Raw genomic sequence first — 18,290 nt, 5'->3', positions numbered from 1 at the left:
GCAGCTGGTGCTGCTTTGTCTGTGCTGGTGAGCATTGAAGCTGAGGGAAAGCCAGAAGTGGCTGCGAGCATTTATTAACAGTTATTTATGAGCAGAAAATGGTTATAAGTATTTTTAAAATATAAAACAAGGGGGGAAAAAAGCACAACATTTTTCCTGTTATTTCCCTTTGATCTTCATAATGAAAGGTGTAAAGCTACAGAAATTAATGAACACTCCAGCATAGTGAGGAAGAATTCTGTGACAAAATCCTGTTGGTAGGTCCTTTTATTGACTGGAATCATTGTTACAACACCTTGCCAGGAACATAGTTTTCATTTGTGTTTTCTTTCTGTAAATAAAGTTCCATTAAGCATCTAATCTTTAAATAGTTAAAAAACTAATCAACAAAAAGCAACTCACTTATTCCAGGTTACAATGAAGAAACAATTCATTTAGGATTGCCATCAGAAATAAAATACTTAAGTTGCATCAGCTTCTTTTTTTTTTTCCCCCTCCCAATTATAATGCATCTTTTTTTAGACTCGCATATGCTGATCCTCCCCAAACAGCGATTTGCAGTCGGTTAAAGGAAGAATTCTTAGATTAAGTACGGTGTCATTACTATTTCAGATTGCAAGAAACTCTGTGAGACCTAAAAACAGAAAGGAAATTAATGTCTTGCTAACATACTTTATTAGCAGGGTGCTCAGTATTTATTGGGGAAGATAAGGAGTAAACTAAACTCCTCTGGGCAATCTAACTTCACTACTAGTAGTAGAATGCAAAGCATTACATGGTAATTACCATAAACACTTGTGAAACAGTAACAAGATTCAAAGAAATTACTAAGTAACAGCAACTTCGGTAGGCGGCCTTCCAACAAAAAGGCAGCATCACAGCTCTTTTTCAGCGTAAGTGGGTGGCTCTGAAAAGAGCCTTTGGGGTGTTTTAAAAGCGCAGTCTAATGTCAGATCACTTTAGCCGCCGAAGCCGTAGAGGGTGCGTCCCTGGCGCTTGAGCGCGTAGACCACGTCCATGGCCGTGACCGTCTTCCTCTTGGCGTGCTCGGTGTAGGTGACGGCGTCGCGGATGACGTTCTCCAGGAAGACCTTGAGCACGCCGCGCGTCTCCTCGTAGATGAGCCCCGAGATGCGCTTGACGCCGCCGCGCCGCGCCAGGCGGCGGATGGCCGGCTTGGTGATGCCCTGGATGTTGTCGCGCAGCACCTTGCGGTGGCGCTTGGCGCCCCCCTTGCCGAGCCCCTTCCCGCCCTTGCCTCTGCCAGACATACTGAGCACCGCGGTAACCGAGAAGAAATGCGTGGGGGCTGTTGGGGAGCGGGGATATTTGTAGTGCGAGAGCCGACCTGATTGGGGACTGCTGAGGAAGGGGCGGGGCTCGGTCTACTTCCCGCCTAATCTGCTTTCTGTGGGCTCATTTATGCCCCGCTTGCACAAAAATTGTTTTCTTGTGAGTTTTCCTTCTTGGGTCCTAACCTTGCTTTTTCATTTAAGTTGACTATCTGGCTCTATTATTACTATTATTACTATTGTTACTTGTTATTATTATTTTTTGTTTTGTTTTTAAAATTTTGTTCAATTAGAACCAGACCTTGATCTTGTAACAGTTTCATGATTATTGTATCTCTGAAATTTCTGCTCCATTTCTTTATATATCGGTATATATTATTTTGAAATACGGGTCTGTATTTCATCTTACAGTTTCACTTTTTTTTTTTTTTTTTTTTTTTTTTTCTTACAGTGTTCCTTTAATTATCCAGTAGCACCGATTCTTACACATGGTTGTAATGTTTTAAATAGCTGCTCCTCAGAGGTAGTTTTTGTTTTTGTTTTTTAAAGGAGCTTCTTTCAGCAAAATCCATCCAATAGCATTTCTGACAATTGATTTCTATTTCCTTGAATTTATTTACAATCTCAATTTCCTTCATTTTCTGAGCTTCTGCTCAAGGAGAGTGTGACACAAAAAGTACATTAATCAAGACAGTTTAATTCTTACTTGCTATCGTTCTTTTTCTTTTTTCTTTTTACTTTTTTTTCTTTTTCCTTTTTTTCCTTTTTTTCTTTTTTTCTTTTTTTCTTTTTCCTTTTTTTTCTTTTTTTCTTTTTTCTTTTTTTCTTTTTCCTTTTTTCTTTTTTTCTTTTTTTCTTTTTTTTTCTTTTTTTTCTTTTTTTCTTTTTTTTCTTTTTTTTTTCTTTTTTTTTCTTTTTTTTTCTTTTTTCTTTTTTTTTCTTTTTTTTTCTTTTTTTTTTCTTTTTTTTTCTTTTTTTTTCTTTCTTTCTTTTCTTTCTCAATAACTAAAAAGTTCTTTAAAAGAATATACAGAACTTTCCATTTCTGTGGTATTGTAAATATCCATGTGGCTGTTTTTAGAGATGGAAAAATTAAATTCCTAACAAAGGTGTTTTTATCCTTTAAGGGAAGGTGTAGACCTCTTCTGATTTCTTCTGGGATGGAAAACGTTCTGTTACAAACAAGAAACTTCAACAGCGATCGTGGCAACAGTCAATGAGTATTCTGCTTAGGAGCTGAAAACGATTCATAAAAGCTGAAACACATTGCCACGATTGAGTGTTTGCTGCCCTCTCGTGGACGTTGCTTTACTGCTCTCCCTCTCAAGCTGAGCGGCTTCATGCTTTTTCCCCTCCCTTCCCATAGAGATACAGTGTAACATTTATCTATGAGCAATATACATTTTTTGTCCTTCATCTTCACTCTTCCCTCCCTCCTTCAGTGTGCCTGGCTTCTCTCAATCCACAGCTTTTGTGTCAGCTTGTTGGGTTTGCCACACAATGTTTAAGGCCTAAAACAAACTTTCTGCCACACCAGGCAGAATACGGTGAGTACTCGAGTTAAAGGATTAGTAGATATATCAGGATTAGCTTTCAACAGGAATATTTATTGTTACTTGTGGTCCTGTTGTGTTTGCAGCCTGGCGCACGTTGGTTGTGTGGCTGTGTCAAGCCAGGGATCTATTCTTGTGTTGCTGCACACTGACCCTCAGCTACTGTCAGTAAATTTCTGGGGGACACAAAGGAAACAGGGGCAAATGGGGGTCCCAGTTGTTGAGAATTCGAAGAGAAATAAAAACTAAGAGGTTTTAATAGAACAAAACAGATTTATGAAGAGAACATGATTTGTTAGCTTGTGACAGCAGGGGAATACTCTTTCCTGTCATCTGTTCTCAAGGTGTGTATGCATTTTCTTATCTGGCCTTTCATATTCCTCTCTGATCCTGGCAACTGTAGCACAATAAATATCACAGTGAAAAGACTTTGAGTTTTTTGAAGTTTTGGTTCTATGCAAAATCCTAATTATTGCTGTCCTAGTTTTTCTTCCATGTTTGTGAAGAGAAAATACATCTGAAACACAGCTGCTTTTATTGAGGCTCCCTGCCTCAAGAGCGCACAAAGTCTCCCCTCACTAGGCTGGTTCTCAAGTTCTCAAGAGTAATGCAATTTCTAGGTTGGGAAGAAAAGTATAAATCATCTTCCAGAAGCCAAGAACAAAGTGACCAAAGGCAGCCAGCTATAGAATGGGCACAGAGTCCTCCAGTGAACAGTGGAGAAAACAGAGAAACACGAAAGTGGCAATGGCAATGTATGCTTTTACTAGGACAGCTACATACATGTGTGATTATTCAGCATGCAAGTACAAAATAATATGCTGCTTTGGCTGGCTAGTGACAGCATACATTGGCTGCCGAATGAGATTAGGAATTGTTTTTATGGCTACTGCGGGCCCTGACATTTGTTTGTTTTTATTATGTTTTGTGTTTGAGGAGAGTGAAAAAACTCTTTCTATTTTTCTACACTTCTTTCTTTCCACAGATCCTGACAGCCATTCCTGAGTCATTGTAAAGCAAACCCTGCAGTGCTTGGGAAGATCTAGAATAGGGGTTTCACTGACAGAACACCAGCATCAGCAGACCACCAGCAAAGTAAAGAACACATCTCCCATCGACAGAGTCCCCCATAGACAGACCTGGCACCTCTCAGTTCTCAATTGGGTGCATTGTGATCTGGGCTGTGAAAAAGAAACTTGTGGCAGATATTTTGCAAAGAAATGCTGTTGTGTAATCCTGTTAATTCAGAGGTGTCTGGGTGACAAGTGGCTGCAGCTGAACTCACGCTGAGCACAAAACTGGTTTTGATCTCACTTCTGCTTTCAGGGTTCTCTACAGGGTCTACTACCCTCACCTTCCTGTCCATGCATAACATCTGCACAACTCAGCTCCTTCCTTCTGAGAGCCTGGAAAATTAATCTTGGATTGTATGCATCTATTCTCCATTTCTTCAGGGTGGGATACCACAAAGACTTCTTTTTTTTTCCCCGTCTTTACTCACCTCAGGTTGCTCGCAACCTCAGAAGATGTGTGAAAACAGCATATACATATTTTACAGAGTTTTGTGTAATCTATCATCATTTCAGCATTTATCAAAACTCCAATTTTCCCAAATCAACATGAAAGATTTTTTGTGTCAGTGTTGCAACTGTCTTTACGTAAAAATCTAGCTAACTGTGTTTTCAGCCTCAGCCTGGCTCCTCACTAAGCAGGGGCCTTTCTTTGCTGACTGATAAACCAACTCCTCTTTGGTTACCAGTGACTCAGCTCACAGTATGAAATAGTTGCACAGAATCAACCAAATCAACCTGATTCCAATCCAGTTCCCAGGTCACAATTATTCACAAAAGGCAAAATGTTATTTTTGCTTGAGATCCTGAGGCTCCTAAAATGTGGCATCTTGTGTTTCAGGCAGAAATATTCGCGTTGCTTGGAGTCTGTAGCACAAGGAAGTGTCAGTGCTGTGGGGGCACTGTAGAAATCTAAGAATCTGTGCTATCTTCCATTCATCTCAGAACAGACATTGTTAATCTGAGCATACAGCCTGTATAAAATCTGCAAAAAACATAATAGATATTCCATGGCAACTGAAATGTCCTGACCTGGAATCGAGTCTTGTACGAATCCTATTCCAACAATCCTATCCAGCATCCATGTTGCAATCCTATTCCAGCAGCCCTGGTTGTGATAGTAACCCTCTGGAGAACTTTCTGCTCATTGGTTCTCACAAAAGGATACAACTAAAAGACAGAGACAAGGACATCATGGGCAAGGAAACATTCTGTGAAGCAAACTTTCCCAAGGACTAGAAACTAAGCAGATCATCAGCATTCTAAGAAAAGAAAACAACAAAAATCAGTAATTCCTTCTGTTTTTTTGATGGTTGTTTAATATTACTTATTTATTTAGCCAGTGGATAAGCACTTTTCAGTCTGTCCTGAATAGTTTGCTCCTCAAGGTCAGGCTGGACCAGCATCTGAGCAACCTGATCGAGCTGTAGGTGTCCCTGTTCATCACAGGGGATGTGAACAAGATGACCTTAAGAAATCCTTTCCAACTTTAAGGACTCTATGATCTCAGCACGTGGCTCATCTTGGTTCATGCAGAGCTGAGCTTATCTCTTCCTGATTTCCCCAGTGTCACAAAGCAACTTAACACAATAAAGAAAATAAATGAATGCCCAGATGTCCAATAAAGGTGCCACACAGCACAGTGAGATGTGTCCCATCTCCATGTAACCACAAGCAAGAGAATCAAACCTTTGCTTGACAATTTGCAATTGGATAATTGAAATGACAGGAGTATCCCCTAATTTATTTATTAGGATATCTGTTTGCTTTGTGTCCAGAATAGGAAACTGCTAGGAAGCCAGTGTGGACTGCTGAAATTGATGTGGGGCCCTGAGATTCACATGGCAATCCAGTCCTGTGGCAAGGACTTAATGGTTTAAGACAATCTATTTTTGAGGAAGAGGGAGTTGTGCAACACCTGTTCCCATAGGTAAGATAATCTGACAGCCCCACAGCAGCAGTGCACAGGCCGAGGGAAGAAGAGTGAAAACAAATTGTTTCACGATACTGGCTGAAACTGCAGTGGTGTGATTGCCACAAATGTATTACACTGGTGCATGCATGCTCATTTTTCTCAGGTAGCTCTTGCTTTTTGCTACTGCACTCCCTGTTTCCCATTGGGTAAAGAAACAAACCAACAAATAAGCAAAAAAACAACCCCCCACACAACAGTTTTCAGGCAGTACTTATACTGTTCTGTCCAACTCAGCTTTACACAACGTAACAGAATAAGTGTTTTCTTCTTTGAATTAAGTCATATGATTTTGCAATTTACATTGCCACAGAATATAGTAAAATAAAGAATATACTGATGCAGAATATGAAGCAAAAGTTCTCAGCTCCATCCCCTGCATGACCCCTTCCACAGCTGGTTTAAAACACACTCAAGCTAATCAGTAGAAAGACAGCTAGACAACTAGACAAAGCATGAAGAACAGCTAGACAAAGGGTGAATAATTAACTTTCTCAGGTGCGCTTGCATGAATAGACAGAGACAGCTGATCTTTAGTTAAGAAATTACTTGATGTGAAGTCTTTAAATGGAACATTGTGTTTTCTAGCAGAGTGCAGAGCATGACCACCTGAAGACAAACACCTGAAACCAAACTGAGAAATGGAGACTAAGAAAGAAGATTGTGCTGATGAAATAATTTGTTTCGGACTTTATGAATGATGGATTATAAGAACTTGAAGAACTCAGTGGAAACTTTTGTAGACATTAAGTCCTTTGTATCACTATGTAAGTGGTCATGATGCATGAGTTGGTTGTTGTCCACTGTGGTGCTGACCCAACTCTGAGCTGTCTTGAATAAATCAGCAAAGCAAATGCAACCTACTCTGCTGTAATTTCTACCTTTTATACACAATTTAACAGATTACTATATACTTATCTAATATTATTGTCCTTGTACTCTGTCTGCTGGTTCCTATACAGCTGATGCACTCAATATTCCCGCATAGCCACACAGTTCCTTTATTGTGCTGTGGAACTTTTAGATTATTTGGCAGCTGCCTCCATCCAAGAACTGTGAAGGCCATTTAGCTGAATCCACAGCTGCAGACTCTTTTCCTCTAAAGGTATCTTAGACTGGTACACCAAACTCAGGCCGTGCTCCATCACCAGTGGTGTTCAGTCACTCCTTAATCTTCTAAAACTTATCTAATGCAAAGATATCTGAATTCAATAAATGTTCAAACTGGATTTTCTTAAAAATCAATAATTATCATTTGACACGTTCCCTCTTAATTTTTTTATTTTTTTATTTTTTTTCTCTGAGGAAACTCCCTAATCCCTCCTCTGGGCAAATAGAGATGATAGGTGACAGCACACCAACACAGAACCACTGCCATTTAGCCCAACTCATCTCTCAGGCCAAAATTTTTTTCCAATTCAATTAGCAGGGTGTGTAATGCTGTTTTGTCCATCCTGCTGCAACTGCTTGTTTTTCGCTTTTTCAGGCTCCAATACAAAGTAATAAACTGACCATTAACATCACATTTGCCACAGCACTGTACCTGTTGTTTGAACGTACTCAGCCAAAATCCACTTCTTTTTGACCATGTGTAGAGAGATGGAAAACCACAACTGACCCAGTCTCATTGGGTCAGCGCAAATAGTTGAGGTAAAGCCCTTAAAAAATTGGTGGGTGTGACAGCGAGCAACTTCAACTTACGGTAGCTGTGAGTCTGTCAGGCGCAGCTCCACCCCAACCTCTGGATCTCAGCTCAGGACTTGGAGCTGTCAGTGAATGGTGAACCAGCCCAAAAAGCTCAGGGGAAAAGTAAAACAAGGAGAGATGCACGTGTGGGTTTGTATGTTACGTAGAAGAGGTCATAGTTCCCAACAAGGACCAAAACTGCGTGCTAGAAGGACGTGCAGAAGAAGCGTAACAGCAACGGTTGAGGAAGATATCTCAGAAGCACAGTCTCTGTTTTGAATTCATTCCCCTTTAGTACAGGAATTTCAGACATTTAGACTTAAAAAACAAACAAACAAAAACAACGGCAAACAAATATCTGCAAATCCGGTCTAACAATTTTTCCTCCAAACTGCAGCCCCCCCACTGTTGGCCAGTCACTTCGGATATGTGGGCTAACGAGCTAAGACCAATCCGTTTTATTGAGAGCTAAGCAGATCTGCGAAATTGCTTCCTCACCGCTGAGGAAGCAGTAGTTACGGCGCTACGTATAGAAGAAAAGCAGCCGCCCCGTTCTTTTCCTTCTCTCCGATCAACCCCCAGGCACAGCTGAGAGCACGGAACACTCTAAACACGGTCGAGTCGCCCGCATAGGGGTGAGGCTGGGTGCAGGCAGGGGTGCTCCGAGCCCCACGAGCTCCGCCTGGCCTCCGCTGGTGGCCGTACGAGAACCGAGCCCTGCGGCTCTAAGGGCAAAAGCTTAAGCACCGAAGCGATGCGGAGAGTTCCAGGAGCAACTCCCGCACTACGATTTCCAGAGGAGAAACGAGACTCTTGGGGTCTTAATCGCACAGGGAGTAAAATAAGTCCACACAGAGGAGGCAATCACGCACCCGTTAAGTTCATACACCTATTCCGCCGAGCGAAAAACTTGAATTCCTGCCCGATAGAACAGAGACGGAGCGCCTGTGCAACTCGGAAACCCCGCGCGCCCCAGAAGCTCGCCAGCCGCAGCCAATGTTCGCGCAGCGCGGGCTTTTCGAAATCCGCCGCGATGGGGAGAGCAAAGAGCAAAGAGCGCGCCAACCACGGCGCAGCGCCGGAGCGGCGAGCGCTGCTGGGACTCTGACAAACCCTCCGGATTCGCTCCGGTTCCTACAGCCGCCGTGAGGCTCCTCACAGCGCGCCGGCTCGGACGTGGTGCAGTGAGCTGCTGCGTGGACAGCTGCCCGGGACACGGGGGAAACGGAGGGAGGGAGAGAGATCTGCACCGCGGTCTGACGGGCTGAAAAAGCGAGCCTCCAACCGCACACACAAAGAACCGTAAGAAACAGCATTTCAGCTCTTTTTGAGAAACTATGGGTGGCTCTTAAAAGAGCCGTTGGGTTTTATCTGCCAAGCAGAGGAGAGGGATTTTTTTCAGGATATTTACTTTTTCTTGGGGGCCGCCTTCTTTGCTTTGGCTGCCTTCGGTTTGGCCGTCTTGGGCTTGGCAGCTTTGGGCTTCACCGCCTTCGTTTTGGCTGGGCTCTTGACTGCCACCGCCTTTTTGGGCTTGGCAGCCTTTGTCGCTTTCTTGGGGCTCTTTGCTGCCTTCTTGGTGGCAGCGGCTGCTGGCTTCATGGCTTTCTTGGGGCTCTTCTTCACCGCCGCCGCCGCCTTCTTGGGCTTTTTGGCTGCGCTGGCAGGCTTCTTGGGCGCTGCCTTCTTGGGCTTGCCTGCGGGCGTTCTCTTCTTAGGAGCCTTCTCCTTCGCCTCTCCCGGCTTCTTGCTGAGGCGGAACGAGCCGGAGGCGCCAGTGCCCTTGGTCTGCACCAGGGTGCCCTTGCTGACGAGACTCTTGAGCCCCAGCTTGATGCGGCTGTTACTTTTTTCCACGTCGTAGCCGCCGGCGGCCAGCGCCTTCTTGAGCGCGGCGAGGGAGAGCCCCTTGCGCTCCTTGGAGGCGGACACGGCCTTGGTGATCAGCTCGGTGACGCTGGGGCCCGCGGGCTTGCGGGCTTTGGCGCCGCCCGCCGCCTTCTTCGGCTTCTTGGCGGGAGCCGCTTTGGCCGGGGTCGGAGCGGCGGCGACATCGGGCGCAGCAACAGGAGCGGTCTCGGCCATGGCGCCTCCTGCGGAGCTCCACGAACAATGGCGCGGCCGCCGCCGCCGCCCCCTTTATAGCAGCGCCGCGCGTGCTGATTGGCTGGCCCCGCCGACCGCCGCCGCTCCGGTTGTGTTTCTTGTCGGTCCAAAAAGCTCTTTTTCCTTCAGAAATTGACCGTCCGCGCGCCCAGTTCCTTACTGGGACGTGAGGGGACGTGGGTGCCGCAAGCTGGAAGAGTTACCCGTTAGAATGAGGAGAAATAAGGGAAAGAGATCCGAGAAACTCCGCTGAGTGGAGCCGTGGTGACCCTGGAAGAGGGAAACATTCTATTTATCTTCTAAATTAAAAGTATCCCTTTGGATAAATCCACACAGCCGGCATGAAACCGTGTACTTCAGAAGCTCCTCTCCTGATTCGGGCAAATACCGCAGTGGCTTCAGTGTCTGATCTCAGCTTAAACGCGTTTGAAAGCTGAGCAAGTAACACAACACAGCCCCGCGGCACGGGCTCGGCTCCCGCTCCCCTCTGCGAACACAGCGTCCCACTCGGCGCCCGCTCGGCCCGCCGCTGCTCTCCCGGTGTCGGCAAGCAGAGGTGGGCACCCTGGCAGAGGGGTGAAAGCCGACGTCTCTTTACGTCTGCTTTAGTATTTTACGGGAGCAAAGCACAAACGAGCCTCTCCCTGAGGGCGGATGAGCCTGTTAGAGCACTGCCAATGCATCCTGAAAGGCTTGCTTTGTCGGGAGACCCGTGAGCTACCATTGTAGTACACCGTCTTTTGATCTTAAAACCCAGACGTCTTTGTATCGCGATTTATTAAAATTCGTTGTGAAAATAGAATCTGGGACGTAATGAAACTCACACCATTTCAAGAGCTTCCCTTCCCCAGGTAGATCCATATTAAATAAAACCGATTAATTCTCAGTTTCCACCTTCAAATTCTCCCCTCCCTTTTCAATAGCTTTCTGCTTTCTTTTTTCAGTGTGAACCACTGACAGGCATGTCTGTGATAACATTGTTGCACACACTGGATACAAGGCCATCATTAGTTGCTCATGCTGGTGGAGCAGATACATTCCGGGCTCCAAGAAACTGAAACAGAGTAAAGTGAATGAGGTCACAACTCAGCGTCACAGCAGCCTGAGTAAACAGATGCACAGCTGTCTTTGAGAAATTTCACACTCTTTTAGCTGAAAATGTCCATCTCTGAGAAATAACAGGAACTACATCTCTACAGCATGTCCTGGTAAATGAGAGATGGGAATATCAAATGACCTCTGTGAATAATTTTAAATGAGTTTTTCTTGCGGTCACTCACAAGTCAAGAAGCAAAAGCTCTACATCAAACTGTGGATCTGAATTATTCCAGTGATTTTACATCTTAATTTTTATTCTCTGGAGGTTAAACGAGGAAAGAAATACAGGGCTGGGTGAGATACCCCAGAGAGTGCACTTTGGCCTGCAAGATGAAGGTAACTGTGTTTCAGCTGCAATAACAAGCATGACAGAAATGTTAATGTAAGGTTGCAGGATTGCCTATTGTGTGAAAACAAAAATTGGAAAGCATTTTTTATTCTGATTTTACCTGATGCTTATTTCTCAAAGTGCGGAGAGTTGAGGCCCTTAGTGATGAGACTGGAGACTGACTCAGAAGTGCTGACAGTAAGGAGAAGGTTAGCTGTAAACTAGTAATGGAGACCCTGAGGCCTGAATTAGGGACACCATGCAGAACACTGTAAAGCAGTGAGAAGTTGGAGGGAGGAGCAGCTGCTACCTGGGAGTTCAATCCAGTCTAGTCTGTCTATCCATCAGGAGTTGAGAGCTTGCACTGCTGATCAGCAGGCAGTATTGCTGTTATTGTGCATCAGTCAGCAGGTGGTGAGTGACTGCATTTAAAAATCCATTTTTGTTTCCAGATTTCTCTTCTTGGTAAATAACTTTGACCTCAGCCTGCGAGTCCTATTTTGTTACTAATTCTCTTTTTCATTCTACTCGGGAGGGACTGAGGGGAGTGAATGAAAGGCTATGTGGTAGCTGCCTTCCAGGTTAAACCACAACAACTAGCATATTGTATGTAATAATTTCCCCTGTTTTTCAGCATAATCACCACCATCAGCCACCATCACCATACATTTCCACCAGTGTTAAACAAGAGCCTGTATGCCATGCCCACAAAAATCTGTACCAGTGGAGGTGACCCACCGTTGCTGCTGTCATCTGTCCTTCTGCTGTCACCTGTCACATGCAACAAAATGTAATGGAATAATGGTGGGGAGGTTCGTCTTCTACTGCCATATCACCATCTCTGTCTCTGACATCACAGGCCAGCATCATGAAACAGGAAGCATTACTTTGAGAGCAGCCATCACACATCTCATGTCCTCCCAGGGACAACGGCATCAAGGTTTTGTAGCTTTACAGTGCATTGGCATTTTTATGTATCTGCTTCTTCCCTCTTTCTTTCTCTATTTCTTTCAAACTTCTTGCACTAAATGGCATTTTTCTGTCAATTCCCTGGACTCGTACAGCAAGGAAAATCAGTTCACATTCTGCCTTATATGTCACACAAGCAGAGGAAAGGTATAATTGCACACGGATTCCTGGGATTGGAAATGGGATATTCATTTATTACTTTTATTATCATTACATTTTCTACACTTAATTAGAAACTGGAACATATTTACAGTTTTGAGTAGGAAGTCTCAAAACCATCAGTGCTTCATATAATATTTTTTTTTACATATGAGATTACCCCCATCCACTGTGTTAGGAGCTTATGATAAGATGGCTGGGTATATAAGGCTCCAGTTCTCACTGGAGAAAACATTATGAGCTCTTCTACAAATTAGGTTAAATTAAAGGAAAAGAAGAAGAAGAAGAAGAAGAAGAAGAAGAGGAGGAGGAGGAGGAAAAAAAGATAGGTGCTGAGTGTTATAGAAACTCTTGGATCATTTATTTTTCCCTTTGTCTCTTTACTCAATTACATTTTGCACTGGAACATTCAGGTATAGTATGCTACAGCTATCCAAGTATTCCAAGCATATTTTAATTTCTCAGCCACTGTAGGTTGCAATTTAAAATTTCAGGCATTGTAGAATATATTACAAAGCAAAGAACTTATGTATTAGCATAACAACTTAGGATAGCTACAGTACGAAGGCTTCCCCAGGCTTTGATCTTCCACTATTTCAACTGGCAGATGTTGTATTTGACATGATCATTCCATTTTCCTTCCCTTCCCATGTAGAATAAAGAAGTGTCAATGGAAATTCTGAAATAATTCGTGAAATTATTATTACTTTCCTTCCAGGAGCAAGACCTTTTGATAAAGGTCTAATGGCTGCAGCTGAAGCTTGCTCTGTAACACAAGAGTGGAAATGAAAAGAAGGAACAACATATGCTTAACCCACAGTATATGTCTAAGAATAGGTGTAAGTTAGAAATAATCATTTTCCAGTTCTCAGTTTTGGAGTGAGAAAGAGCACTTTTCTAAATATCAGATTAGAACTCCATCCAGAAGTGTAACGTTAGGGCATTTCCCTTTCAAAACTCCAGTTATGATGCAAGAAGACAAGTTACAATGCTGAAGGAAGCTGAGGACACTTAGGAAACTCCTTAATGTTCTTTGAAATGCCTCTTCTTTTCCTAGAAATGGCAAAAATAGTATATGGAGTTCTCCAGCACAAATGATACCAGTAAACCCAATACCTAATATGGTATAATTGGTCAAAGTTCTACTGCCTACTTCAGCCCACCCTGTTAAGATGCTTAGCAATCAGGAGAGCTTCCATCCTGACTTAGTAGCTTGGAATACATGAGTTAACTCCCAAGATTTAGGGAAGGGTGCGTACCAGCAATTTCAAGTAGATACCTTGTTTTCTAAAGCTCTATTTATTTGAAAGAGTTCTGGGCCATAGAAAGACTCAAAGGAAAAGCCAGTCTTTTTGTAATCTTTTCTGCCTTTGTTGCCACTGGGGTTACATTCTGACATTCATTTTGCAACTGACAACCACATTTCATGTCTTGGACAGCAGACCCCGCTGTTGAAGTGTACAGAGATCAAATTTGTGCATGCAAGTTATAAATCATAACTTCACCTCTATCTAAAACTATTTGTGCACAAATTCACTGCAGAGAAAAATAAACCACAAGTCTATACAGTAAAAACTGTTTTGTGTTTATTGTTTAAAAAGGAAAGAAGCTAAGAAGAATATTGTGTAAACAAGTGAAATTGGAGATAGCCTAAGAAGCAGAGGAGAAATCACTAAGAAAATCTACAAGAAGTACATTCAGAATTCACAGACATTTAAAAGCACGCATACGGTATTTGAGCCTTTAAAAAATCTATTGTTAAAAATTACTGGTTACGATTTATGCAATTTATCATTTATTCTTAGATATTTGGTTGTTTGCAAGGGACTGGGGGCATACGCAGGCCTAATGGCATTAAAAAAAAAAAAAAAAAAAAAAAAAAAAGAAGGGAAGAAAGTCACGCTGTTCCTAGGGATCAGTAAATTAAATGTGTATCAGGCTCTATATATGCTGTATTGACATCTTCAGTTTGTATACACTGTGCCCACCATCAAAAAAGCAACACATGAACAGATTAAAGACTTGGTGCTATTCTAAAAGGAAGAAACAATTAAAGAAGATTCCCAGTGGTTTGGCATCATTTACAGGAAAAAAATCCTCACCTAGGAACTACAATGTAATTTACACACAACTATTGATACAGGAATGCTGAAAATATTGGGATTCATGGAAAGCTCTCAAGAAAGTAACGAGAAGCAATAGAAATATAAAGTGAAATATATTCTTCAGGTAGTGTATTCTACACAGGAGAAAAATAAATAAAATAAAATAAAATAAAATAAAATAAAATAAAATAAAATAAAATAAAATAAAATAAAATAAAATAAAATAAAATAAAATAAAATAAAATAAAATAAAATAAAATAATAAAAGGATGAGAAAAACAGAATGTAATGAGCAACGTGAAACGCACGGCAGAAGGGAAAAGAAAGACAGCCAGGAGGAGGCCCCGCCCGCCGGGGAGGAGGACGCAGTTGGCGCTCCCGCCCCCGCCTGGGGCCGCGCCCCTGTTCTCAATCAGGTCCGACTCCACACCATAACACACAGGCGCGCCGCGCCCGCTCCTCACTGGTGTCGGAAGGCTCACGGTCGCAGCATGTCCGGCAGAGGCAAGGGCGGGAAGGGGCTCGGCAAGGGGGGCGCCAAGCGCCACCGCAAGGTGCTGCGCGACAACATCCAGGGCATCACCAAGCCGGCCATCCGCCGCCTGGCGCGGCGCGGCGGCGTCAAGCGCATCTCGGGGCTCATCTACGAGGAGACGCGCGGCGTGCTCAAGGTCTTCCTGGAGAACGTCATCCGCGACGCCGTCACCTACACCGAGCACGCCAAGAGGAAGACGGTCACGGCCATGGACGTGGTCTACGCGCTCAAGCGCCAGGGACGCACCCTCTACGGCTTCGGCGGTTAAACTCGTCTCCGATTTCGGCAACCCAAACACGCTTTCAGCAACCCAAAGGCTCTTTTCAGAGCCGCCCACTTGGTTCCAACAAAGAGCTGTGTCACCTTGCCTACTGTGCCGGGAATTTTTTTGTTTAATAGTTTCGCTCTTTTTCCTTCGCGTTTCCCAGCTGCGTTCTCAGCTCTTCGCTTTCTGTGTCCGGACCGTAGAGCTGCGTAGCTCTGCTGTCCAGCGCAGGATTAGGGTTAGTCGCGGCGTCCTTCCGTCCCCCTGCAAGCTGCTCCACTGCCTTGGCTTCCCCGCAGGCAGGCGCTCACCGGGCAGCGTTCGGGCTGCTCCTCGCTTCAGGGCGCGCTATTGACTTCCGAGCTCGTTGCTAGCGACCGGATCAGACGCGTGCTGGGGTGCCAAGGGCGAAGCCAACGCCTCCCTTCGGCGCCGCGCCCGAAAAGGCAGAGAGAAAAGAGAAGCAGAAGCGGGTTCGGCCCTGACAGGAACCTGTCCGGGATTTGGGGGAGGGGTAAAGAGGGAAAAGGCGGCTATTCCGCTTCCTGCCGCCCGTCCGCAGGGGCCGCGTACGCGGGGCTCGCGGGGCTCGCGGGGCTCGCGGCACGGGGCGGAGACCAACGGCCGCGCGTTGGCCGCCCCTTTCTCCCTAAACGTTTCTCCCGCCCTTACGAAAAGCGCGAGCGGGGCCTCCCGCAGCGGCTGCCGCTCGGGAGCGGGACGGAGAGCGACTTCAGCGCAGCGCTTGGGGTTGCGGTCGGGACACGGCAGCGACGCCGAGGAGAAAACTCGGGGCTCCCCGACCGCAGCCCATCTCTGCGCCGGAACTGCGTGGCTCGCACGGGCAGAAAACACCCCAGCCAGCGCCGGGAATACCCCGGAGCCACCCGCGCCAACACACCACACAAGCACTCATCGAGTCGTGGCATTCCGAGCTCTTTCTCGAGACTGTGGGTGGCTCTGAAAAGAGCCTTTGGGTTTCACTTCGCTGCTTTGCGCGTTTCCGCGGGGCCGGCTCACTTGGCCTTAGCCTTGTGGCTGTCGGTCTTCTTGGGCAGCAGCACGGCCTGGATGTTGGGCAGCACCCCGCCCTGCGCGATGGTGACCTTGCCCAGCAGCTTGTTGAGCTCCTCGTCGTTGCGGATGGCCAGCTGCAGGTGGCGGGGGATGATGCGCGTCTTCTTGTTGTCGCGGGCCGCGTTGCCCGCCAGCTCCAGGATCTCGGCCGTCAGGTACTCCAGCACGGCCGCCAGGTACACCGGGGCGCCGGCGCCCACCCGCTCCGCGTAGTTGCCCTTGCGCAGCAGCCGGTGCACGCGGCCCACGGGGAACTGCAGCCCGGCCCGCGACGAGCGCGACTTGGCCTTGGCGCGCGCCTTCCCGCCCTGCTTCCCGCGGCCAGACATCGTCGATCAGTCGCTCAGACGCTCAACTACAAACTTCGCAGGAAATCAAAACACGCAACGACTGCCCGCGCTCCCCCGCGCGCCTTTATATCCCTTCCCATTGCGCGGCCGCCGGCTCCTGATAGGCGGAGCTGTCCTCACGGGGACCGAGCGGCCAATGGCGTAACGAATCTCGGCCCGACCAATAGCGACGAGCGCTTTTCCCCGCCCCGCCCCCGCGCTCTTCAGATAGCCAATGGATGGGCGGGATCTCCAGCAGGTCCCGTCACTGGCGATGCGAGCTCACCGGCAGTCGCACGTCCCGGTCCCGTCCGCGGGGTCTGAACCGGTCCTTTTCTCTCTGGTTTTTTTTTTTTTTTGTTTTGTTTTTTAAATCCCTTTCTTTTTTTTTTTTGCTTTTATTTTGTTCTTCCCCTCTGCTCTTGTGTTGTATGCTGAGGGAAACAGTGGCTGAAGGAAAGGCATATTTCAAAGTTTGAGCGATTTGTCGGGAGAGAGGGATACACGCACACTTATGTCTCCAAGAGCATGGAATTTCTGTAGTAATCAACTCCCCTCACAGGGCCCCCATAAAGCGCCCCTGGATTTTCCCCACTGGGGAACTTTACGCGATTGCTGAACGGTTGCATCATAAGGTCACCCCTTTTTCAGTATTTTGAAGAGGCCCCCAACCTCTCCTTTCTGAACAGCACATCTTAAAGAAAACCGCAGTAGTTACAAAAAGCCTAATGATCCACATTCCCTGAGTTAATGTATTCCCTGCAATCCAGTGTAAAAGCAGAATTGAAACGTATTTTAAGTACTCTTCCTTAAGAAAACTTAGTTTTATCATTTTTTTCTCTCACTACTGCCTTCACTATATAATGCATTGTTCACTGCTTATTGTCTTTCTTCTAAATAAGCATGAATGCTTTCAAGGTACGCGAAAATAAATCTTTGCCTCAAAAAAAAATATAGAAGTTCCTGTGTGCTTGATGAGTCACTGCAATGAGAGAACAAAGGCCGACAGTAGTTGCCGGTACGCCCTAAGGGCGGTTATTTTAAACTTCGAATTGACCAATGAGATTCAGCAGGTTTGTTTCGGCCAATCAGCACGAGCGATGCTGCTATAAATGGCCCCACTGTGCACAGCGGCGCTTATTTTGTAGTGTAGCATTTAACTTAGTGCTGCTCTTTGGCGATGGCGCGCACGAAGCAGACGGCGCGTAAGTCGACGGGCGGCAAGGCGCCCCGCAAGCAGCTGGCCACCAAGGCGGCCCGCAAGAGCGCGCCGGCCACGGGCGGCGTGAAGAAGCCGCACCGCTACCGGCCCGGCACGGTGGCGCTGCGCGAGATCCGCCGCTACCAGAAGTCCACGGAGCTGCTGATCCGCAAGCTGCCCTTCCAGCGCCTGGTGCGCGAGATCGCGCAGGACTTCAAGACCGACCTGCGCTTCCAGAGCTCGGCCGTCATGGCGCTGCAGGAGGCGAGCGAGGCTTACCTGGTGGGGCTCTTCGAGGACACCAACCTGTGCGCCATCCACGCCAAGCGCGTCACCATCATGCCCAAGGACATCCAGCTCGCCCGGCGCATCCGCGGGGAGAGGGCATAAAGAGAAATAAGCCTTGAAAGTTGCTTTTAAACACGTACTTTAATGAACCCAAAGGCTCTTTTAAGAGCCACTCCATCTACAACAAAAGGAGCTGTAACACTGCAATGTAACTGAAATAGATAATTTTATACCATGAAGCAAGTCTATCTGAGGTG

The 18,290-nt window shown here is 46.0% G+C and overlaps 5 protein-coding genes across 5 annotated transcripts; 2 read left to right on the top strand and 3 right to left on the bottom strand.

Moving 5' to 3' along the window:
• Window positions 1–959: 959 nt before the first annotated feature.
• LOC306946835 (histone H4) lies at window positions 960–1,271 on the bottom strand (the record flags this gene model as incomplete). The annotated part of the gene is made up of 1 exon (XM_079535936.1): window positions 960–1,271. The coding sequence occupies one exon, from the start codon at window positions 1,269–1,271 to the stop codon at window positions 960–962; it is 312 nt and encodes a 103-aa protein (XP_079392062.1).
• A 7,709-nt stretch (window positions 1,272–8,980) lies between these two features.
• On the bottom strand, window positions 8,981–9,658 carry LOC306957115 (histone H1.03; the record flags this gene model as incomplete). Its single annotated transcript, XM_079548491.1, has 1 exon — window positions 8,981–9,658. The coding sequence occupies one exon, from the start codon at window positions 9,656–9,658 to the stop codon at window positions 8,981–8,983; it is 678 nt and encodes a 225-aa protein (XP_079404617.1).
• A 5,171-nt stretch (window positions 9,659–14,829) lies between these two features.
• LOC306951713 (histone H4) lies at window positions 14,830–15,141 on the top strand (the record flags this gene model as incomplete). The annotated part of the gene is made up of 1 exon (XM_079542241.1): window positions 14,830–15,141. The coding sequence occupies one exon, from the start codon at window positions 14,830–14,832 to the stop codon at window positions 15,139–15,141; it is 312 nt and encodes a 103-aa protein (XP_079398367.1).
• Window positions 15,142–16,154: 1,013 nt separating this feature from the next.
• LOC306958110 (histone H2A-IV) lies at window positions 16,155–16,544 on the bottom strand (the record flags this gene model as incomplete). Its single annotated transcript, XM_079549528.1, has 1 exon — window positions 16,155–16,544. One exon carries the CDS (start codon window positions 16,542–16,544, stop codon window positions 16,155–16,157), a length of 390 nt encoding a protein of 129 aa, XP_079405654.1.
• Window positions 16,545–17,724: 1,180 nt separating this feature from the next.
• Window positions 17,725–18,135, top strand: LOC306957907 (histone H3.2; the record flags this gene model as incomplete). Its single annotated transcript, XM_079549257.1, has 1 exon — window positions 17,725–18,135. The coding sequence occupies one exon, from the start codon at window positions 17,725–17,727 to the stop codon at window positions 18,133–18,135; it is 411 nt and encodes a 136-aa protein (XP_079405383.1).
• Window positions 18,136–18,290: the final 155 nt, after the last annotated feature.

Source organism: Tetrao urogallus (assembly GCF_951394365.1).
Source record: "Tetrao urogallus genome assembly, chromosome: 1".
NCBI lineage: Eukaryota > Metazoa > Chordata > Aves > Galliformes > Phasianidae > Tetrao > Tetrao urogallus.
This window is presented reverse-complemented; position numbering and strand designations above follow the sequence as displayed.